Source organism: Apaloderma vittatum, unplaced genomic scaffold, assembly GCF_000703405.1.
Source record: "Apaloderma vittatum isolate BGI_N311 unplaced genomic scaffold, ASM70340v1 scaffold17920, whole genome shotgun sequence".
NCBI classification, from domain to species: Eukaryota; Metazoa; Chordata; class Aves; order Trogoniformes; family Trogonidae; genus Apaloderma; species Apaloderma vittatum.
Window position 1 is genome coordinate 1 of NW_009696421.1, and position 24,540 is coordinate 24,540.

Below are 24,540 nucleotides of genomic sequence, written 5' to 3' on the forward strand. Positions count from 1 at the left end.
TGATCTCCAGAGGTCCCTTCCAACCCCTAGCTCTGTGTGGTTCTATGATTCTACAATTCTCTGTGTTGCATGCACTCTCCTTGACTTCTGTTTTTCGAAAGGTATGTTGTTTCAAAAGAGATATCTTTTTCTTCTCAAACACAAAAACTTTCATTATGACTACAACTAACATTCAGTACAGTTAAGCAAGTGAAAAGAAACTCCTCTTAAATTTTTGTTCCTCTGGCAAAACTTTGCATCTAATAATTACTGTGCTTTCTCAGCACTTTCTGCCTGTTCTCAGCTATTTGAGAGAGATTACAGTGATAGTAGAGTAAAAAGGTAACATTAAATAAAAATAGGCAAACTGTTAATAAACAGTAAAACGGAGGCTGTCAAACTTTCTGTTGTGGAGTGGGAAATGTGGGTATGGTAGTAAGACAGCAGAAACCATTATGAACTTTAAAAGGCAATAATTAAATTAGACCTTCTCTGAAGCTTTTCTCTATTTGGAGAACTTGAATTTGATTCCCCTCTCTTTTCAGTTGAAGGCCAGAGGGCATATATATTATGTAGACATTGCTCCTTTTTTCTTCAGTAGCAGAGAGATCCATTTGAAATCTATATTAGGATAGGGTAATTGCAAAAATAATTGATTGTTCCAATAGTAACACTGATGAATTCATCACTGGGTTTGAACTGAGGCGCTGATATAACAATTTTCAGCTACCCTACCAGTTGATGAAAACTTAAGGCAAGACGTAAAGCAGGTGCCCAGCATGTATTGATGACAGACTATTCCCCCCACTCCCCACTGTGGTGCTTACCAGGTTTGTAATTTCATGTGATACTGCCAGAATTGTTGTTCTAGATCTCATTTGTGAGGTAATTGGCTGATGTAATGTTTTATAGATCTGTTTTGGAGATCAGCTTACTAAAAGAGCTGATGATTTTTCAATTATTTTGCTGCTAACTTTGTTATGCAATCTCATTCACTCTTTCATGTGAGTGAATTGAAGTTTTGCTTAATGAAAGCTGAAAGTTCAGTTTGCTTTTTTCATGTTTAAGTAAAATTGTTGCTAGTTAAGATAGAAGTTTGAAAAACCTTCATCAAGTTTTCTGTAATTATATGTTATTTTATTATGCCTTTATAGACGTTACAAATCTGCTGCTGCTTGTAAAATCATGCTTATCATTACGCCTGGCAAGAGAGTATTTATGGTCCAGTGATAATTCCTTAAAGAAACTGACTCACTAATTTAAATACATTGCTCATGACAGTTTTATTTTTTGTAACTTTTTATATGCTTTTCTGACCATCTGGGAAGGCAAGAAATTGCTGACATTATATCTATATCTCAAATAATAAGTAGAATCTGGCTTTTTTTTTTTATTTCGAAGAGTGTTATACAGAATTAAAGTAAATTAACTCTCTAAAATGATGGAACAGTGTTTTATAGGCATGAGTCTAGGGCTGAAGTTTCCAAATCTGTATTAATAAGGTTATGAATGTCGAGCAATTGTATTGGCCTCAGTCCTTAGAGTTGTAATCTGATGATATGCTGCTAGATAGGAAATTATTTAAAGTCTATGTGGCATGGGATATTTAGTCTTGTAGAAAAATAGTTCCCAGTCTAGAAGAGGTACAGACTGAGTTTAAATAGAATTGTCGCTGTCTGGGGTTGATGACTAGTACAGAAAATGGAGATGAATTATTTTGCACGGCTTTTAATAGGGCCTTGACTTTTAATGGGGGCCCTACTGACTGCTCGACGTGGTTTCACGTGTCTAAGACAAGATCTGAGGTCCTGCTCTGTAAGCTCCGCAGATTGTTGGTGTTGATGTATTGTTGGCCAAGTGGGCTTGGAAGTAATAAAGCCTTCTTAAGCCCCCTTTTCCTGCTAAATCTGGGCCTGCTTTAAACCTTTTATGAGATTAATTCTTGCTTGAGTTGGATGACATTTGTATTGTTCTTTGAATCACAAAATAAATCAATTTCTGTCTTTTAGAAATAATTGCTTTCGGGCATTGAACTACATAAGTTACTTTAGCCAAATACTATTTTTTAACATTATAATCCTGCTTTTGGAGAGGGATTTTTTTTTCCCAGTCACACGGTGTTTTTTGTTTGTGTGGTTCTGTACCTCAACTCTGAAAAAGGAAAAAAAAACCCGCAGAGTTATTTATTTCTTATTTTTTTCTTTCATACCATATTGATCAAGATTCTCTTCTGAAGTTGATAGAAGTTAAAAAGTTTCAAAGCAAATAAAGCAGCACTGTTTTCTGGGAAGCAAATGGGTACATTTTGCTAATCTGAAGAGTAAGGTGTAGTGTTCGGTTGACCAAGGTATGCAGAAACTAAGAAATTGCCTTAGCAGGCGAGTCTAGAGAATGTCTTGCAGGCCATAAGTTTTAATTACAGCTTTTTGTCAGCTTTGATGGAAAGGCTGCTTACGGCATATAGATTCAACTTAAATGTATTCCTTCAGTGTCGTTTGTCCAAAAGGTGGTCGCTTGGAAAGTAAATCTCATCAGATTCTGATACACAAATGTTCTTTTTTTCCCATTTTTCAGTTAATGGTGAGTCATCAGTCTCTGCACCAGAAGCTGGCAGTTCTTCTGTTTCTGAGGCACCGATAGGTTCAGTCGAAACTCCCATGTCTTCAGATTGCACTAACACCACAGCAGAACCTCAGTCCGCACCTGAAGCAACTAGTTGTTTGGAAAGCCACTCATCTGCGTTACCTGTTGTGTCTGCTGGACCAGAACCTACAGCTGCAACAGACTGTGTTCAGCCTAATGTGAGGAACAGTGTAGCAGCAGATGCAGCAAAACCAAGGGAATCCTCCTCCACCTCAAGTGCATCTGCAGAACCTGTAAGACAGCAGCCTGGTAATGCCAGTACAGAACCTTTGCCACCAGGGTATGTGCTTGGTTTTAATGCTGTAATTAGGTTTCCTCTGAACGTTGCATATAAAGAAACAGAAACTTAATTCTCTACTGGGAATGCCAAATGCAGGTCAGTTGGCGGAGGGAGGGGTTATTTGATCTGAAGTGGGGTTTGTACTGCTGCTGTAACTTGCTAGTGGCTCTTGTCCCAGAAAATAGCAAATGGTAACTGATTTGCTGAGAGAGTATTGCAATCTAAACAGACAAACTCTTGGGCATTATGGATGTGAAGACTTTTCATTTGATATAGTCACACTTACGTGGGTCAAAATCTGTTATTCCTTCAGTTCTTGAACTGTGAGCGTGTAGTAAGGACCGAAATATAGCAAAGTGAAGAATTAATAAAATAGTCTAGAAATACTTGTAGGTGCTTGCTGTAGAAAAATGAGATCAAGAATGTGATAGATAAAAATGCAGATTTTAAGTGTATGTATTTGTTCAGAATAGCTAGAAACTTTTTAATACTACTAGACTATTAGAAATTACGTCTGTAGTCCTAAACCTTCAATGGAAAATTAAAGGTGTACATAGACATTACATGAAAATGTACTACATGCTCATGTACGTTGATCTTAATATTTTTATAGGTGCTTTCATGTTTGGGTGAGACGATACCTTCAGTAACTAACTGGAAGTACTGATGCTTCCATAATATGCTAAATAGTAAATAGTTCAGGTGTTCTGAACACAGAAATTGTTTCTATATACCCTGTGTCACTGTAGGTGATCTTTCAAAAAGCCTGTCTTGTACCTGCTTCCTCTGAAGGGGGTTCAGTAAATTATTAATGTAAATTATTAATTAGTTCAGTAAATTATTAATTATTTGAGTTTCTGCAGTTGGATAAACATGAAAACAAGCATCTAAAGGGTTAGAAATAGTGTGTATATATATAATGCTGGGGAAGAGCTACGAAGTTTTAGATACTTTGACAATGGGCACTTTTTATTGGTATGAATCCTCTGGTCATCCCCCCCTCCACGCACTGTGAGGTTTTTTTCTGGTTGTAGGGTTTTTTAATTGTTGGGTTGTTTTGGTTGGGTTTTATTGTGGTTTTTTAATTTGTCTCCCCAAGTCCAGTGGAGCCTCCACTATGTTTAGCCCTAGTAAATCTAATATGCTCATGCTCATCTCTTACCTTCTTGTAATTTTAGCATTTAACCTCAACATGTGGAAAAATCTTTTGTAGTTTTATAGGATGCTCTGTAATAGTGAGGAAATGCACATCAGATCTTATGAGTGCAGACAAAGTGTTCTGCCTGTGTTTTTAGGAGCTACTAATTATGAATGGAAGCAAGGGCATCAGCTTTTCATCTAATATTTATCCTTGTGTCCTCTCCCATTTATAATTACTTTTATGGCATTATGGCAGTTCTCAGTAGTGTGAAACTTCAGTTGTTTACAATGTGTGGTCCTCTTTCCATCTTCAGTGTAAGTTTACTTTGCAGCTAAACTGAAGATATAATTCCCAGGGATACCAGACAGAAAATTTACCAGGAAAAGTGTCTGTCAGCACACATTTCAGATTCACTCTGGAAGATCCTGTTGTTTGGATATAGGGAACTGTGCTTGAAAATGTGATGTCTCTCTTTTTTTTGAGAGGTGTGTACTTGGAAATGCAAAGAATGCATCTTTAAGCACTTAGTGAATGAGGTTATTTTTTGCCTTGAGCAAATAATGAATCGACTTTGTTTTCAGATACCTTAAATAGAATTTGAAAATGCATGTGAGTATTGATATATGCTCATTTTATGTACCGAGTCCCTTAAAGAAGACTTTATGGTGATACCAGTTCAAGTAGGAATTAACTGATTTGTAGTCTAGTGTGAAGTTTCTTTGGTGTTTTAGAATGAGTTTTGTATCACAGTATTTTCATTTAATCTCAGGTATTTTTTGGGCTTATGTGGGAAATAAGTCCTGAGGAAGCATTTTTACCTTGACTTATGTGAAAATCTTTTTGTCTTGAAGGTGGGAGCAAAGAAAGGATCCTCATGGTAGAACCTATTATGTTGATCACAACACACGAACTACAACATGGGAGAGACCACAGCCCTTACCTCCTGGGTAGTGTAGAGTTTTTTGATTTAAATGTGATAATGATGCTATTTGGTTGGTTGGTTGATGCAGGAAAGATACCAGCTTTTATAAGCAGCTCATCAAAACTGTATTATACAGGATATATGAAGAAATTCTCGCTTTCAGTTAATTTAGAATTATATTAATTGCAGTTCTCATTATAGGAGTGTTGGTACTGTAGATGTCACTTGTTCTGATCACTTGTTCATATACTGGTACTAAATTATTTTGTTCTTTCTTTAAAACTTAAGCATTAAATAATGCACGTTTGACCACCTTTATATAGGTGGGAGTGCACTGGTTCCAAAGTGTTTTCTGTAACATTGCTTATTGTCACCTCCTTTTCACCAAGTTTAAAAGGAGGTGACAGAGAGCTGAGCATCCTATTGCTTGAAGTCTTTTGTGTTTGCTCAGTGTAGTTGTCCTTCTACCACTACAGTTGGAGACTACGTTTGTGTACTTCAAAAATTAAAATCATGCCTGTGACTCTGGTACTTCATTCCAGTACCGTTTAAGGAATTTAACATAAAATCAGTTACATAGTATTACTGAAAAATTTAGCTGTTAACGTTTGTGTATCTTGAAAGCTGGGAAAGACGAGTTGATGATCGTGGGAGAGTTTACTATGTGGACCACAACACCAGAACCACGACGTGGCAGCGACCAACAATGGAATCAGTCAGGAACTTTGAGCAATGGCAGTCTCAGCGAAATCAACTTCAGGGAGCTATGCAGCAATTTAACCAACGATACCTCTATTCGGTAACTCTTATATAATATTTAGAAATTAATATAGAGGTATAGGTATAGGGTTTTTTCTTTAACTTTCATAGAACCATAGAATGATCAAATAGCGATAGAATCTTTTTTGCTGAAGTGATTTTTATAAACTATTCAACTGTATGTATTATAAGACATTTAGCATTAGTAATTCAGATTCTATTGAAAAGTATAAACAAAAATCATCTCTTAAGGCAAAAAGTACTCCCTTCTGACTCTGTTCCCTAACTTGAGCTTTGTGTACTGCATGATGCTTACGACTTGAATGACAGCAGTAAGAGGTAAAACTAAAGCACCTGAAGACCTAAAGTGTGCTTTGAATTTGATGGGCTTTATTCAGGTACCTCTCTGAAGTAAAGGATGCTGCACTGTTCTTAGATTTAAGAGCTATCAGGCTCTCGTTATCTAATTAGCCATTATATCTCATCACTAGCAGTGGCAGAAGAATGGATCACCACTGGCTTTCTTAACTCCTGGAGCTGTGTGTCAGTCAGTTCATCTTGTGCAATTAGAGAAAGATAAAATGGTTGGGGCTGGAAGGGATCTCTGAAGGTTATCTGGTCACAAGCCCTTGACTCAGACAGGGCCACCTGGAGCCAGTTGCCCAGGGCCACAGCCAGACAGCTTGGCATATCTCTGAGGAACACCCTGTAACCTCCCTGGGCAACCGGTGGCAGTGCTCGGTCACTCTCACATGAAAAAGTGCTTCCTGGTGTTCAAAGGGAACCTCCCATGTTTCAGTGTGTGCTCATTGGCTCTGGTCCTATCACAGGGCACCACTGGAAAATGCCTGGCTCTGTTCTTCTTGCGTTCTCCTTTTCTGTATTTATAAACATTGGTAACTTTTAATCCAAATCCAAGAGTCACAGCTGAAATATATCAAGCCGGGAACTCTTGCTGAGCAGCTTTGTGTGTTTGTGTACCACTTTGATCAGTTGCTTAAACATCTGAGGAAACTCTCACTTTTCCTCATCCTGAGGTTTTTTTTGCTAGATTTGTTTTCTCAGGGAACAGTATTTTTTTAAAAAAAATAAGCTAATTTCTTCATTTATTAATTCATACTGCAAACGACAGATTTATTTCTTAAAATGCCCCATCTGACCTTAGAATCATTAAATTAGGATTTGTCTGTGAGACAGAATATATTTGAAGGAAAAGTTAACTTGCCTGTTTGCATCTTTAGAATTGTGTTTTCCAACTAGTGATCAGTTGCATGCCTAGAACTCAAATTTTCTTGAGAGGAAAAAAATACTCATCTTCTGGAATTGTTAAGGTCAAACTACAGCTAACTTGTCTTCCTCTGGTGACATACCAGGACTCTGCCTATATAGCAGTTTGTAAGTGAGATTGTAATTTATTTTTTTGGGAAAAAGTGAATTAATACTTTTAATGAGTAAGATAACATTTCAGTTATCTTGAACAGTTGAAGCTAAACTATATGAAAGTAGAAAGATAGATAGGGTATAGTTACTTTAGTTATTTTTATTTAGGTTAATACATCGTACTCATTTTGGTATTGAATCTGGCTTGTCCTACACCACAGCCTCCTGTTTCAGCATGTTCTGTTAAATAATATACATTAGACAGCAGCCACACAAATCCTTGGACCCATTAAGAAGATCAGAAATCCCTGAATTGTGCCACCATTCAGTTCTTTGGCAGACAACATTTTCTGTCATATGCTACTCTTTATATACAGAGAAGTTTTTGATTACGAGGTTATCGTGACTGTATAGTTACCCAAAGCAGAAAAGGATAACTGCATTGGCTGATGAGATGATGGTAATTCTGTATTCATGTCTAGTAGCTGATGATGGAACAAAGCGGAAGCTTTATTTTGAGTGTAACTGTTGCATTTTCTTCTGATCCCAGCTCTGTTTCTACTTTAAAGGAAAAATATCATAGCTTTTTTTTTTTTTTGCCAGAATTTACTGTTTTAAACTCTGAAGTGGATATGAGATTTTTGGATTGCAAATGCTGTAGTATTTACAATGCTGTAAAACAGTAGCGACGTGATCCTTAAGATACTCTATAGTATCTTATAGTATAGTTCTCATATATCAAAATTTCATTCTGCACAAAAAAAAGAAGAAATAAATACAATTTTAATGTTCAAAAATTTTAGGGGATGGAGGCTTTTAGTTATTAATCAGAGTATGGATCCTGCAGTCCGTGGGACTTCTGCATTTTACGATTTATTTTTTTCATACTCTGTATTCTTGAGAGTGATGGAGCGAACTTCTGCAAGGTTACAGTGTATTACGAGCTTAGCATGGTTTTACATAATAAATTAATCATTGGGTTTTTTTTACCTTTTTTTTTTTATTTTGAACCATGTTGTATGTTGGTGTAGCTTTAATCATCCACATGTTCTAATGAATGCAGCTGCAAAGAGTTACAAAGGATGAAAATAACCAAACATCCAACATGATATATTGAGGAGGTAAAAAAACCCCCTATGCTGGCAGTAATCACTGTGCTTGGAAATGTGTATTATGGTAAAGCATGTTCTTAAGCAAGAACATTGTGCTTATCTTCTTAGATGTGCTTCCTCAAAATTTCTGTGAACTGGACATCTTTAAGACCACTGACCCTCTCTCAAGTTTGCTGTAGGAAGCAAAAGGGATGGTACATTGTGTTGGAAACAGCCGAGGCAGTTGCACAAATCGTATCTTATTTTTGTACCAAAGCACACCAAAAATAGTGTGATTTTTTTTTTTTTCAAAATGGGCTTCAGAACTAGTGGTAATCTTGAAGCACATGAGGGAAAAAAAATAGGAATAGTATTTGGCCTAACTGTGTGACCTTATGTTTTTGAATAGGCTTCAATGTTGTCAGCAGAAAATGATCCACTGGGGCCTTTACCACCAGGTTGGGGTAAGTTAATTAGCTGTTGGTTTCAGAAAGCGACACTTCAGGAAATTTGGAATACAATTGTTATATAGTGGTTTTTTTTCCCCTTTTTTCCCCCAGAAAGGAGAGTGGATTCAAATGATAGGGTGTATTTTGTAAATCATAACACAAAGACAACACAGTGGGAAGACCCTCGAACTCAAGGGTAGGTGTGTATATTGACTGTGCGGATAAAAAGATACTGCATAGTTCTTTTATGTCGGGATATGGGGGGGAAAAAAGTACTGTCTGCAATTTCTTCTGCAGTTTACAAAATGAAGACCCTCTTCCAGAGGGCTGGGAAATCAGATATACCAGAGAAGGTGTCAGATACTTTGTTGACCATAACACAAGAACCACCACCTTCAATGATCCTCGCACTGGGAAATCTTCTGTGTAAGTGACAAGTTAAATATAATTTTTTTAATCTTGTAACTTACCATAGTTTAATAATGAAATCTTCTCATACTAGAAAACAACCTATACTTTTTAGCTGTAATTTGGCACTACGTTATAAACACATTTTTGTTCTGTAAATTTAATCTGTTTTTAAGCTCTAATTGTCAGTGTACCTGTGACACACTTTGCTGTACTGCTCTAAGGGTCAGTAGTTTTTATACACTTTTCAAATACCCAGGTTGTAAATATTTTCTAACTAGAGAAGTGAGGTAAACTTGAATATTGAACGGATGTAACTAGCAGTTAAATTTTTAAAGAAACGGCAAATGATTTTAATGAGTATTGCTTATAGTTATACATCCTCTAGCAACATTAATGTCTAAACAAAGTAGTTTTGAATACTCTTCACAGATTTGACATAGTTTAGTCAGAAGTATTTACAGAATCACTGAATTATTGAGGCTGGAAAATACCTCTGAGATCACCAAGTCCAGCCTCTGACCCAAACCCACTACATCAGCCAGACCATGGCGCTAAGTGCCACATCCAGCCTCTCCTTATTGACCCAACCTATGATGGCTGCCTTAATGGCTGTGGTTTGTATAGGGTAGGGTAGGGTTTACGTCTGAAAACATGTTGATGACCTTTCATTCAAAGAACCTATAGAGAATTGTATTAGAAACTCCTTCCTAGTTCCACATGCAGCTGAATTTATGAAGCCTAATTTAGCAGTCTTTCAGTGAAGAACACAGGTTAGATGTGTCTCTGTTAGCTGGCTTGTGGTTTTTACAAGATTGGTAGGGCTTTGAAATCCTCTAGATCTCTGCCTTTCTCTCAGCTTTGATAAATTGACTAGCACGTGAAACAAACAAACAAAAAAGTGAAGGTGGGGAGGGGGTTGGGAGGAGGACATGAGAAGGAAGACTGGCTGACCAAACCATCCTTTCCATTTTGTTTCTGGTAGTATCTTATGATGGCAGTTTTTGTGTATTTGAAATCTACATGCTGTTGTTTAGCAATGAAATTATTATTTGATGTCTCTATGGTTAATGAATCTTAAATATATTTTCTTACAGAAATAAAGGGCCACAGATTGCATATGAGCGTAGCTTTAGGTGGAAACTTGCTCATTTCCGTTACTTATGTCAGGTACCGATTAATTATTTACTTGGTGAAACTATTTGAATATACATTTATACATGCCGACTTTTGACTTTATTGCCTTATGATTACAGTCCAATGCACTGCCAAGTCATGTGAAAATCAATGTATCCAGACAGACTTTGTTTGAGGATTCCTTCCAGCAAGTAAGCCTGCAAAGATTCTTGTGTTTGTTTATGAAGACAAAGCAAAAGAACAAAAACATCCATAGCCAGCTCAGACTAATGGTCCTCCAGGCACAGTAATCTTCCTCTGGTATTAGCCAAAGGGGGATTCTTAGGAAGGACTGTAAGAACAGGAGTAATGTATATAGTACTTTTACCAAATGATCTTTCAGCTCCCAGCTGTTTACAGTTGAAATGCTTCTTGAGCTTGATGTGGTTTCTGGGTATTTTAATAATCCTCAAGGGACTTCTCTTTTGTGAGCTCGCCTGCGCTCCTCTAGTGAACTTTTTGCATCTTCAGCATCCTGTGGTAAAGAGTTCCATAGCTTAACCACATTGCATTCCATACTAACAACCACATCGGGTTTGCCTTTCTGATTCTTCTGTGCAGTTACATACATTCGAAAATGATGTTTTCCGCAATTAAAGCTGCTGTCCTGCTTTGTCCTTCAGACATTATATCTGTGTAATTGAGGCTCTTACAGTCTGCAGCCAATGTGTCTTCCTTCTTCCTCTGTAAGAGTGGAAAATCTTGCTGCTGTCACCACATCTAAACCCCTTGGAAAGGATTCTATATGAGTAAAAGAGTATATTATTAATGAAAGTATGTTAGACTTATTTTGGATTAAAATACTTTAAGTGATCTGCCTAAACCCAGAAATCTGCAATATAATGGATGAAATGCCTTTTTACCTGTTTGGTTTAATCATAATAAACACCTTAGGAAGAGTATAAGACCAGGGCAACCATACAGTGCCAGATATGCTCTCCTTGCTAGCAATCTGCTGCTCAAGAACTTTCAGTCTGAGTTGGTATTTTTGTTTGAAGTTCATTGATTGCATGTTTCCCGAGATGGTCTAATTGCTTGTCAATTCTGTGTAAACATTCAACATATGTGGCCTTTGTGTCAATTAAATAAAACCTGAATAAGAAGGAGCAATTGTGTTGACAGTGATTTACGACTTACTACAGTTTTTGGGTTTTTTGATAGATTATGGCATTAAAACCCTACGATTTGAGGAGAAGATTATATGTTATATTCAGAGGAGAAGAAGGATTGGATTATGGTGGCTTGGCAAGGTAAAAGAAAATTTGTTTAAAATAGTTGTTATTTTTTTAACAGCACTCTAACCTTGATTTCTAATGTAATTCTGTTGGCAAAGAAACCACTTGCTTTTGCAGTCTGACCCTGGTTAGCTTTTTAGTTCCCCTAAATGTATTAAGGAGGTGGAACTGGCAGCACTTACTGTTGTTATGGGTTATAACCTTGCATTAGTAAAACTATGGTTTGAGTTGTTCAAATTGATGTTTAAATGGTACATTTTTTTAATGCCAGTTAATTGCTGTAGACCGAGTTATTTCAGAAACTTTCTGTCAGAAAATTCTACTTTCCTGAAAGTGGGGACTGTGGAAGAACAGTGTTTTGCTTATTTTGGGGGGGAAAAAAAAAAGCACAACAAAATTAGGCTGATGTAAACAGAGAGAGAAAAGTAGCGAGCAAGAGGTGAGTAGGGCAGTCGTGCAGATGAACAGACTGTGTAGGCTGCACAGGAATGTGAAACAGCCAGACTATGAGGTTTTCTAGAATCTGAAGTGGAACTTGGAGGGAAAAATCTGGTAACAGGAAAACCATAGAAAAAGCGTATTTTATTTGGTAATCTTATAGATGGCAGCCGCTGACTACTGCTGCCAGTTACCTGACTGATCTGTTAGAATTAAAATGAAGATTTCAGTACTACTGTCGATCCAGGGAGTTAGAAGTAGTCATAGGCGAGAGAATTTTTCTTCTTTTTGATGTAAAGGTGTTCTGTTGTGGTTTTGTTTTGGGTTTGAGTATCTTACTTTGTTAAAATGAAGTTCAGTGAAAATGTGTAGTATTTTCAAGTAAGGAAGCTTGCCTCTGAAGGCTGAGCTTCTTTGCATATGTGAGTATTTATGCTTCTGAATTACAGATCTGATAGTCTTTTGGACGGGTGACTGCAGGGAGGAATCCCATTTTTGCTTTGCATGGGTTTTGTTTGGTTGGTGCCCTTCTATTGATGGCCCTAGGCATAGGTTGCGAACTAGAAAAGTGCAAGTAATCTCTTCAAGAGAAACAAAGTATTCCAAAGAAGTGATGTTAGAACAAATTAACTGAAGAATGTTGGTCACAGAAAGTAGCAGAATAAATAAATAAGTAACAAATAGTAGTGTAATTCATAGTTTTAGGAATAAATCTTGTGGAAGATTTCATATGTGAAATTGAGAAACAGCAAGGATCTGTAACTTCAGTTCAGAATTCTTAAGTGACACTGAATAAATGTTCATGTACTGACTTGCTAATGTAATGCTGCGTTAATACAGATATAGAAAGCTGATGCACCTGATCTATCACATGTCTCTCACTAGGCTAAACTCAGCATTCCCTCCACATTTTTACCTGGGGTTTAGCAGCATTAATCTGACACTGTGTCCTGTGGCTAGTAATTAATTGTTTCTACAAACTTCTTGTTGATGACTTTTTGATTCCTCCCTTGGTATCTGGCTTTGATCTAATTTAGATGCCTGTTAAGTTTGATGCTACTATGCAGTGTTAATATAATTGTCCCAGTATAAAATTTTCTTAGAATGCTGCACAACATTCTTGTGCTTATTAAAAGGTACGTGCAGCCCTATTAGGGTTACTGTCTCCTGGCTGCCTTTCTTTCTGTTTGGCTTTTGGGTTGAAAGTGTATTGAAGTAGTGATCAAGCGTGATCAAATCATGATCCATGACTTGAGTTTCACTGCTAAGAGAAACGTGGCAACAAACCTCTCATTTCTATTCCCTGATCTGAGGTAAATATAGAGATGGGAAAGATTCCTCTTAAATGTGGCAACTGAAAGGCAGTTGGGATGGAATTTAGTCCCTGCAGTTAGTTTAGGATAGACTTTTAGCTTTTGTTGCGACTTTTCTCTGAGCCTGGTTGTTCAGTTCCAAGCATTTATGGCCTGATAAAAACACTCCTGAGTATATATGACTGAGTCTGAGGTCTCTGATTATATGCAAATGCTATAAAGCAACACATATTCTAAAAGTCTGCTATCTTAACAATGAAATACCAGATTCTATTAAGTTATTTCAGATCAGCTGAGTTAGAGACTGTGAATGTGATGGATAACGTGTTAGTTAAACCTCAACAAAAATGCTTTAACATTGTCATGTTAAGCCTGTGGGCTTAACTGATAATAAACTACAGATACTCAGTGTATGTTCTGCTGTCAGACTAGGCAAGCAAATAAGGTGTGCTGTGGTTTGGTTTTTTGGTTTGTTTTGCTTTGTTTTGCCTAGGTAGTTTATAATAAGCACTGCCCCTGGAATAATCTGTGATTTTTTTTTTTTTTTAATGAAGATGTGAGTTGTATGCAGTAGAGTAGGCATGCAGAGGATAAATACTGAGTACTGGTTGAGGAAAGGACTCTGTAGGTAAAAATGTTACTAATATGCAGCTAAAACCTGTGCTATGAATGTTGTTCAAGGTGACAATCTTAACAATCGTTTTTAAACTGTGGAAGCCATGACTTTCTAACCTTGTTGATTTTAATAATGATTTTTTATATTTAAGAAGTATGTAATACCATATATTATTCTGTGATTCTAATACAACACTGTTTATATTATTTTTCTAAGTTTGCATATATTTCAATCATTTTGCTAGTTACCTAAGGGGAATGGTGATAAACATCTGTATTTGATGGTTTTTATGTGTATACATGTGTTTTTTTCCTTAGAGAATGGTTTTTCTTGCTTTCCCATGAAGTACTGAACCCTATGTACTGCCTATTTGAATATGCTGGCAAGAGCAACTATTGCCTGCAGATAAATCCAGCATCAACAATCAATCCTGACCATCTTTCATATTTCTGTTTCATTGGGCGCTTTATTGCCATGGTAGGTTAGATTTTTAAGGTTTTATTATATGCTGTAGCTATACATTTGTTCCTGAACAGTATTTGTTTTTACAGTTACTAAAAGGTTAAATTAATCTTATGGAAATGGAAGATTAAGGCATGCAAGCTTATTGAGCTGAAATACTCCCTGAGAGTTAAATTTCTTACACACTCAAGATTCCTGGGGTAGTGATGACAGTTAGTATGACATTCAATATTTTATTTTTATCAATTCGATGTGTGTACTTCATGCAAAAACTGTTGTTTGATTGAGTATCTGAATACTGATGCTCTGAAAAATGACTATTACTTTCTAAAAAAGGCTTCTCAGTTAGACTTTGTATACCTTACTGTATTTGAAAAAATGAGTTAGAAATGTTTTGTGGAGTACACAAATATACTTGGATACAAAGGTCAGATACTGAGGAGTGCAGAAGCTGGCAGGGAGCTGATTCTCTATCAGCAGGTTCCTCTTAGAACTAAAAGCTGACAAGACATGTTGTGTCCTTTCTTCTTCTGGTCTCACTGAGTCAGTTTTCTGTAGCGGATTCCTGCTCCGTCACATTTCTTTCCATGCAGTGAAACAGTCATCTTTCCACATGATCATCATGATGCCCTCAGCAACGTCCCTGAATGTGAACAGTGAAACCAAAAGAGTAGATGAAAGTGCATTTTCAGACTGAAGAGACTGTCATCTACTCCTACTGTTCAGTCTTCTTGTATGAAATTAGAATAAATACAAGCAAAGTGTAATGTGAGTGGAAAAGTACTTCCAGACTTAAGTTAGGTTTGGGGGTTTCCTTGGTTTTGATTTTCTTATAGATGCTTCTTGAGAAATGTGTTCAGTTTTGATGATAACATCTCTGATTTTGAGGCCAAGTTCCTCGCTTCTGTGCTGTCATGTGCTTTATTTCACTGGGTTAATACTTTCACAAACTTTTTTCTTTCTGTTAGAACCCTCAGCAAGCTATAATAGCACTTAGCAGGAAGACCTGATGAGGCCAAATTAGATGCTAGACCCAAATCCTGTTCCTTTTAGCCAGTGACTTTTGATCTTGTGTATAAGATAGATCTGTAACTGAAATGTTAACTTCAGGAAAACTACTTCCTAAAAGTAGAGATCATAGAAGATTAAATATTTATTGTAATTAAAAGATAAACCTTTCTTTCCTGAAGTAGTTTTGTGTTTTTCTTTTTAATTCTTTTAAGGGGGGAGAGACAGAGACAGACCCATGTAATGGTCCCTAATGTTAAAGGGTTTATAATGGATGGTACTTCCTGGGAATACCCTTTAGTGGCTTGAAATAGCTCAGGTAATAATGTAAGTGGGAATCATTTTAAGGAGCCTAGGTTGGCTTTTTAAGGGCAATTATAGTTTCTGTCCTTCTTAGAGTTCTAAAATAGTTATGCCTTCTTTTGGTTACAAGTACTGAATAACCACACGCTTTCAACTGAAACAGGGTTAGACATAAAAAAATATACATCTTACCCTATAATAAAAAGCTGTTAAATGAAGCTGAGGCAAATTTTATATTTTACTGTAATATTGTTTTAGGCATTAAATGAGATGAATGAGCCTACGTTTGCCAAAAGCAGGAATTCTTATGGCTGGATGCTGCACTTGATGCTTAATTTTTCTGTTTCTATCAGCTTACTCTCCCATGAGAAGTACAGACTAGTCTCAAAATAAACAAACAAACAAATACATAAATGCCTTTGAGAGAACCTTTTTAAGCTCTCCTAAAGCAGAAGAAAATGCATGCCAGAGTAAGCCTTCAGGGGGAGATTAGAATGTGGGGAAAAAAGATGGAGCCTTGCCTTTTTCTAGAGGAAATAGGTCGTTACATTGGCTCTTTTGCATATAGAATTTCAGCTGTAAGACAAGCAATGAATGCCATATGTGGCCTATGTTTAGGATGATTTTTTAAAGAGGTATTTTAGTGAAGAAAGTGCACTTGATAAAGATGAGGAGGGGAAAAAGAAGTTTTCATAGGATAAGGCTTTGTGTGTGTGTAAAGCTGGCTTTAGTACTAGAAATTAACTTACATGATTTGTGCATGTGTGATGAGACAAGTGTGACCATGTTTTGGGTTGGGTTTTTTTTTTCAATTTCATTTTTGCAGTAGAAGGGAGAATCTCATTTCTCAGTTCTGTTGCACACCTATAAAAAATATGATTCCCAGAGCTTTTTCCAAAACAGTATGTGATTGCAGGTTGGTTGGTTGGTTTTGTTTTTTTTACCAGCTTCAGTAGCATTGTATAAAAGATGATTTTGCAGGATGTATGTATGTATGTAGTAAAAAATGGTAGTAGTACAAAAGTAGGATCAACTATTATGATCAAGTAGGATCAAATAACACTTGGCATACAGATACCTATCCGCATAATAAAGAGGAAACCTAGTAATTTGGTTTTTTCATAGACTTCACCCTTTTATAAGAAGGTTTTCTTTTTTAATCAAAGAATTTCTAAATTGTAATGATAACATGGAAAATTTTGACAATTAATCCTTTTTTTATTTCTTCCCATTTAATGTAATGTTCTGTTCTTTTAAAATACCAAGCTGCTACTGCTGCTTGGTGCTTTTTTATTATTTGAAGGAGAAAGGAAAAAAAAAAAGACTTCAAGTCCAAAAGAATTTCAATAATTCAGGAGTTCAGTTAAAGCTAAAAAGACTTTTTTCTGTTCAACAGGCATTGTTTCATGGGAAATTTATTGACACTGGGTTTTCTTTGCCTTTCTACAAACGAATGCTGAGCAAAAAACTTACTATTAAGGACCTAGAATCTATTGATACTGAATTTTACAACTCCCTAATTTGGATAAGGTTTGTAGATTTTGATTTCTGTGTGTACGTGTGTGTGCAGTGTTTTATAGTTTTGGGGCTTTTAATATATAGAATTCATTGTGCTTTTTTTCTTTTCATTCAGGGATAATAACATCGAAGAGTGTAATTTGGAAATGTACTTCTGTGTGGATATGGAGCTCTTAGGAAAAGTAACCTCACATGAGCTGAAATCAGGAGGTTCAAATATCTTGGTAACAGAGGAGAACAAAGAAGAATATATTGGGTAGGAAGATGTAGATGTTGAAAAGAAGTATTCCATATTCTGTTTCTTAAGTCTTTTTTGATATCGTATATGATTTGTGTTTTCTGGGGCTTTTTGTTGTTGTTTTTGTTTTCTTTCTTTCTTGGGACCATTATTGAAATAGTATCTTGTATAACGGGATCTCTTGATATGTTTTGATGTCTCTCCTATTCCCCTCTTCCCGCTACTCACCCCTCCCACCCACTCTGCAAAAGAGGGGAAAAAAAGACCGACTAGAGAGAAGGTGGTCTTCCTGTTTACATGTGCAATGAGAAAACAGATGAAAATGAGCAGACTTGATTTTGGTAATGTCAGATAACAATCCAGGTGGAGGGAAGACGTGCATTTGACAGAGGATTTGAAAATTGTTCAGAGCTTTGCTGTCGCTGTGGAAACTGAAGTTCAGAATGGTGTATAATATGGGTGGGACTTAAGCAATTATTTCTCTTTGTTCTATTATGCTGCTCTTTCCTGCTTCTCTCCTAATCTTATTACTCCCTGTCTTTTTTCTAAGCTAGTATTTCTGATCCATCTATTCAGAGTCATCTCAAAAGCAGATGTACACAGATACTTTTTATGTGATACAATCTATGTCTAATGCTGCATGTAAAGTTTTTACTTACATTAGTAAGTGAAAGTACATCAGTACAAGAGTGGCAAGAGTCTGAAATAAATTTCCCAGAGAGGTTGTGGCTGCCCCGTCCCCTGAGGTGTTCAAGACCAGGTTGGATGGGACCTTGAGCACCCTGGTCTAGTGAAAGGTGTCCCTGCCCATGGCAGGGAGGTTGGATTAGATGATCTCTAAGGTCCTTTCCAACCTAGGCTATTCTGTGATTAGCAGTCTTTAGTTTCTCAGTAGTTTCTGTAGTATGTATATATATATGTATTTATTGTCTTGTATTCAGAAGTGTCTTGACCATTTTCGTTTCCTCTTCCTCCAAATCTGAGCATAAATCAGAAGCTCAGAACAGAAAATGACTACTTGGTGAAGCTGGAAATAGTCTTTTCCTGGAAGTATTGGACAAACATAGTTATAGGCATTATAAGCAACAGATTTTCTTCTTTTCTCTGCCTATGTGGTGTTTTTTGCTTAATAACAGAATATTTTAAAATCAGTGGAAATTTTTCTACCATTGAAAAATTAGGATTAGGCACTTCTTAAGCTAAAGCAAATTTTGCCATAACAAAATTGTAATGCCCGAGCAGCATTATTTTTCTGAAAACACTGCTGAATAGTAATCAGTGATAGGTTAATAATGTGTTGGTTTTTTTTTTAAAAAAAAAAAAGCTGGAATGGTAATCTATGTATGTCCTGATACTTTAACTGTTGTATGAGTTTGGAGATTTGTGATCATATTAGTAGAAGTAGGTCCTTTATAGTCTGTGGAATCATACAGTGAGAGAAAGTAAAATTGGAGAAGGTTTTAGCTCATGGGAACACACACACAGTCCTACGTGTTTGAACTTCATAGTGAGTGCTGGTGTGAAATTTATGTTTGTGTTTTTCCATCCCAGGCTAATGGCTGAGTGGCGATTTTCTCGGGGAGTTAGAGAACAAACCAAAGCTTTTCTTGATGGTTTTAATGAAGTTGTTCCTCTACAGTGGCTACACTATTTTGATGAAAAGGAGCTGGAGGTGAGATTTTTCTGTTCAACATTTTACCTTTTGCAAAGGTAACGCATCTGGGGAATGATTAAATGGTTGAGTTGGCTTGAATCTCTTATCTGTGGCATTGTGCATTTTGATAACATCTGGAACATGGAGAATTTAATAGAATCAACGGGGATAAATCATTGTGGAAAAAAAAGGTTCAGTATCTATTGCATCAGTGTCTTATAGTGTTCAGCAGCTGGGAATTTTAGATTCCGTCCTCAGTGTTCAAGTGTGTTTTGCAAGTTTCTGTGAAAGGATCAGAGTATGAGGTCACAGATGAATCTGTTGGTCATAACAAACTTTTCCCTCTGTGGTAGATAAGTGGAATTACTGTGTAACAGATGCCACGGAAGTTGATTCTGGTGTATAGTGATTGCTTAATTTCACATACATAGTCTAGGATAGCAACTCTAGAACCTATGTTGAAGGACAGAACGTTAGAGGAACCCACACGGTTTGAAACTGAATTTTGCCGATCCTCAGTCTGTAACCCAAGGGCTGATAAAAGGGATTGTTTGCCTGCATGATGTTTATTTAACAATCAGCCTGACCTGTGTGCACTGTTGGGGTTGTGATTTGAAGCCAGGATAAAAGGTTGTGTAGTGCTACGCTTATTTATTTCTCTGAGACCTGCCAAGGTTCTCTGTATATAATGAGCAGTGCTCTGAAAGATTCTTAAGTTAAACGAAATGATAGCAGCAGTGTAATTGTCATCATCTTGGACTATGAGGCAAGATTTTTATGGGAAAGGTAATGTCTTTTATTATTGAATTATTAGTTGTAAAAGTGTAAGTTTCTGGTATGCAAGCTTTCTGACCATTTAAATATATAGAGAAGTTTGGAGGAGTTCTGTAAACTTAGGATAGAGAAAAATCTAACTGTGAAGTATGATGAAAAAATCACCAGTCCTTTTTTTGGAGCAAGAACTTCCTTTTTTGTTAGCGTGTCTCATACAGCATAAAAAATTCTTAATTTATGTATGTAGACATGTATATCATCGAGTAAGCATTCCCTTTTCTAGGTTATGCTCTGTGGTATGCAAGAAGTTGATTTAGCAGACTGGCAGAGGAACACTGTTTATCGTCATTACACAAGGAATAGCAAGCAGATCATATGGTTCTGGCAGGTATGTTGATCAGTAAAATTTTTGACTTAATTGGATTTTGTTTTGTTTTATAATGCAAATGACGTGTGGAGTGGAGGGATGCTATCTTCAGAATCTTAACGAGAAATTCAAGTAACTGATAACTTGGATATAATTTTACCTTTTATAGACCAAAAATAGCCATTTTGTTATCTTGGTTTTTCTGAGCCAAAATTCTAGTTGTATCAGTGACTCCTCTTACTGAGATGTTCTCTGTCAACCCTCTCTTTTCTTCCTCTTCTCTTTCCCAGTGACTTTCCTTACAAAATGATGCAGCTGTTATGGATGCTGTTTTGTCTCACCGAGACTGCCACATGCAGGGAGTTACTTCAGTCTTGAAATACCCAAAGCCCGTAGCTAGGCTCTTGCTGTGTTTAATCAGAATGCAGTAGTCTTCACATAAAGTACAAGCATGATTTGTATTTTAGTGTAGAATAAAATAGGAAAAGATTGTTCTTACTTGCTGTTCCCAGCCTTCACGCTGTAATAGTCAACAGTGCATATAATCTGAAATCGCTATCATCTTCCTCCATCCAATTTTACTGAAATCAAGAAAGGTAAACTCTTCTCGAGGTGGTGTCTTTTAAATGGAATTATACTCTTTCAACAGTCTCGTGCAGTTTTTGTTTTTCTCCTGATGTGCTAAAGATTTTTACTAAGTAATTTGAATTTCTGTGCCTAGTTTGTCAAAGAAACAGACAATGAGGTTCGCATGCGACTTCTGCAGTTTGTCACTGGCACTTGCAGATTGCCACTGGGTGGATTTGCTGAACTTATGGGTAAGTAAAAGGTAACCAGAACCTTTATACTGTAACGGTTCCTTTTGCAAATGAGCCGTGCCGCAAGTGTACAGGTAGCAGGAACTTCAGCTTGGATCTAGAAGGGGTTTTTTGTGTCAGAAATCCCATGAACAATTTAGAAAAGATTCACTTGTTTCTATGAGAAGAATGTTCATATTCATGTAACACTGAGTAGCACCTAATGAGTTCCGTCTGCTGTATCTGAATTGTGTCTTACATCACATATGTATCATGTGTGCTACTTAAAAGAAACAGATTACACTTTTGGACATCATCTTTTCTAGGAAGCAATGGCCCTCAGAAATTCTGCATTGAAAAAGTTGGGAAGGAAACCTGGTTACCAAGAAGTCACACTTGGTGAGTTGTTGTATGTAAACTTCCTGTACTTTTAGTGGTTCTCTCTTCTAGTCTTGTGCTGACCAAATCAAATGAAATCTAATGTGAATCAATTCTCTATCTCCATCTTCAGCTGCTTTGATTCCTCTGACATGACAGTATGGAAAACTTTCCCAGTTGCCTTATTCTTAAATTGTGCTACTGCACTGTGCATAGTTTGTCAGCATCAGTTCTTATCAAAAGTATCATGTGATCCTTCTTGCATACAACTAAGAGGTGTTTCTCCAATCTTTTATTTTAGAGAATATTAAATAACTGAACAGAAGTCATGTTGGTATTGGGTATACACAGTTAGTAGTTAGATTTATTACATTTTTATCTTCCATAGTGTTATAGTGTATAGTCATGAGGAAAAGTAGCATGAAAGAAATCACAGCAAATGTTCAAAGCAAGGATGCTCAGCCAAGAATGCAGATACTTTTTCCTGATGGGCTTCAGACTATCCCTGGCTTGGCATTCCTGTGCCAAGGTGGTGTGACAGAACAGGTACATGGATCAAGTTTCCATAGAGACTGTGAGCACAACAGACGCACCTTCCTCTGGCAATATCGTGACAATAACATTCATAATACTTTAAAACTATTTCCGGGACTCCTCTATTTTTACCCTTTTTCCACCACTGCTGTTTTTTCATGTGGCTATTGCAAGAGTTAAACGTCTCTCTTTTGTCTAGTGTAATTTTGGGGAAGACAAGGGATGAGAGAATTTTTGGCAGAAGTGTTTTGAGGCAGAACTGAGAGGGATGCCAGCCCCTTCCCCATATCCAGGCATGCATAGGAAGGAGAAAGATTCAGCTTTTTCATGCTCTTGCTGGAATTTGGAGACATGTCAAACTAGGATGATGCTAAACTTCAGGGTGTACAATTCTGAGTATTTTAGCCCTCTGTATCTTGGCCTGTCTTTAGTCTTTGAAGGTTGTGTTTTTTATCTGATGTGACAAGTCTTTTGTCTCTTCACGTATTCCTCTCAAACTTTGTTTTTACTGCTCATAGAAATGTCAAGGCAGTAGTATTGTGCCGATTGCTGTTTTGTAATTTCTAATTGTTCAGAACATTTTTAACTTCTGCTACATCCATTGAGTTCTACAGTGTTCTGCATGGGATTTAGATAAACTTAACAAAATTTTGTTTCTTTCTGCTCAGTTTTAATCGTTTGGATTTGCCACCGTATAAAAGCTATGAACAACTAAAAGAGAAGCTGCTCTTTGCCATTGAAGAAACAGAGGGATTTGGTCAAGAGTAAAAGTGGTTTCTAGTCCAAAAGGAGATATTGCATAATAAAAGGCCCAGCCAACTAAAATTGCACACATAATTGTATATAAGCTTTTTTGTTCTGTACAGTAATCTTTCTGGAACTCTAAAAGTATAATTGTTCTCCGTTCTTCCACAAAGATATGCAAAACAGTTCAGCCTTTTCTACTTTTATTTATTGCCCTTCCAAAAGACCAGAAAAACCCCTCATAAATTTTGAAAGCAGACAAGAGACTTATTTAAAATATATATAAAAAATATAAATATATATACTAATGGGCTCTAGTTTTATAGAGCTTTAAATGTATGAAAAGTTGCAGCCATTTTAAAGGGCCTGGATTTGCTTTATCTTGGCTTTACTCTTCAGAAAAATGTTTAAACTGCTCTGTGTTCTCTCTTAAGAAACATCTCCAAGTTTGTTTTATTGCATGGCTGTTCTAAAAGGTGTTAAAGGCTTAGGCCAAACGTATCTTAAATATATAGAAAGATGCTGCTGGTATTTGAGACGACAGAATATGTGTTCTGTCAGTTTAATTTTTTTAAAATCCATAAATAGCTGATATATCCCTCTACTGATGTAGCCAAGGTCATGAATAAAGCCTTTACTACTTGAACAAGAGTCATGTACAATAAGATGAATGTGATTTAATGTTGAAAGGAATTGGTGCCACTGTTCTGACTTACTGTAGGAGCTGAACAGAATATTTTAATTCATTTGAGCAGCATTGAAATTTGTTTACATATTACCTTGGGTTATTACCACGAGGATGTTAGGTAATCTTCAAAGAAAAAATAATAATAAAAGAGAAAATACTACACATTCTCTCCTTGGTCTGGTGTCTTACAGGTTTCCTTTTTTGTTGTTGTTTTTTGTTTCCATTTTCAATCACTGATGCCCTTTTTACAACTGTAGAGTATATTTATGTAAACTGAGCTATAAGGATATACAAAAGGTAATGTGAACTCTGCTGCTTGTTCATGTTCAGTTTCAGTTATTGGATCTAGTAGTCCCAAATAAAATGAAAGTTATGTAAGCTTTGCACAGATAAAAATATCCTTAAGTTTTAAATACTCTCATTCCTCTTAAGTTCTTACAGAAATTCAGATGTACCTGAATTACGTAAGTATTTCTAAAACTTGTCATTCTTTTATGTAGGTCAAGTTTGTCCTAAGTGCATAATAATATAAAGCCATTTTAAAATTATTTTTATTGGCATTGAGGGCATTTGCTGAACTGCAAACACATGTTTAAAAAAATAATTAAAATTTAACACCTTATTAATGTGAATTATATTAGATGCTACTTCCAGCAAACTGTGCTTCCCTATTGTAAACACGTGTTTAAAATTACCATTTGTATTATGCTTTAAATAGTACATGTAAATTCCATTACATTTAACTTATACAGAATTTTGTACACACATGAAAATGATTTCTTAGAATATTATTAAAACCACTTCTGTGATGTGTCACACTGCACTGTTAAAAGTGTACATGCAGGAAAACCAGCTGTATCCATTCATGTATCTTTCCAATACAGCAACTGAATTCTGCCAAAATTTTATTTTTCTACATACTGGATTCTCTTGAGGCTTTGTATGAAATATGCACAGCTTACTGCTAACCTGTACATAGCTTGGGTGACACTGATAGCGCAACAGGCCCGATAGACTGCTCTCTCCCATGAATGTCTTTTAAGAGTTTCAGAAATCTCCACCACTTTGCAGGCTTCACTATGCCAAATGTCTTCTGCAAAACAATTTTCATAAATAGCACACTAAATTAACTTCAAGTGCAAATCCACTTCAGTTACAACTTGCACTGGTTAGAATGGAAGCTTTAAAAAAAAACAACAAAAAAACCAAAACCAAATGTCAAAGGCCGGGCAACAGAACTGTGTG

The 24,540-nt window shown here is 36.4% G+C and overlaps 1 protein-coding gene across 1 annotated transcript; it reads left to right on the forward strand.

Moving 5' to 3' along the window:
• Window positions 1–2,553: 2,553 nt before the first annotated feature.
• WWP1 (WW domain containing E3 ubiquitin protein ligase 1) lies at window positions 2,554–23,452 on the forward strand (the record flags this gene model as incomplete). The annotated part of the gene is made up of 17 exons (XM_009874821.1): window positions 2,554–2,902; window positions 4,895–4,990; window positions 5,590–5,764; window positions 8,605–8,659; window positions 8,756–8,840; window positions 8,942–9,070; window positions 10,150–10,222; window positions 10,309–10,380; window positions 11,390–11,478; window positions 14,148–14,307; window positions 17,000–17,133; window positions 17,237–17,377; window positions 18,911–19,031; window positions 20,071–20,175; window positions 20,876–20,972; window positions 21,278–21,350; window positions 22,532–23,452. Coding segments are annotated over 17 exons (2,054 nt in total), but the record flags the coding sequence as incomplete, so codon positions are not given.
• Window positions 23,453–24,540: the final 1,088 nt, after the last annotated feature.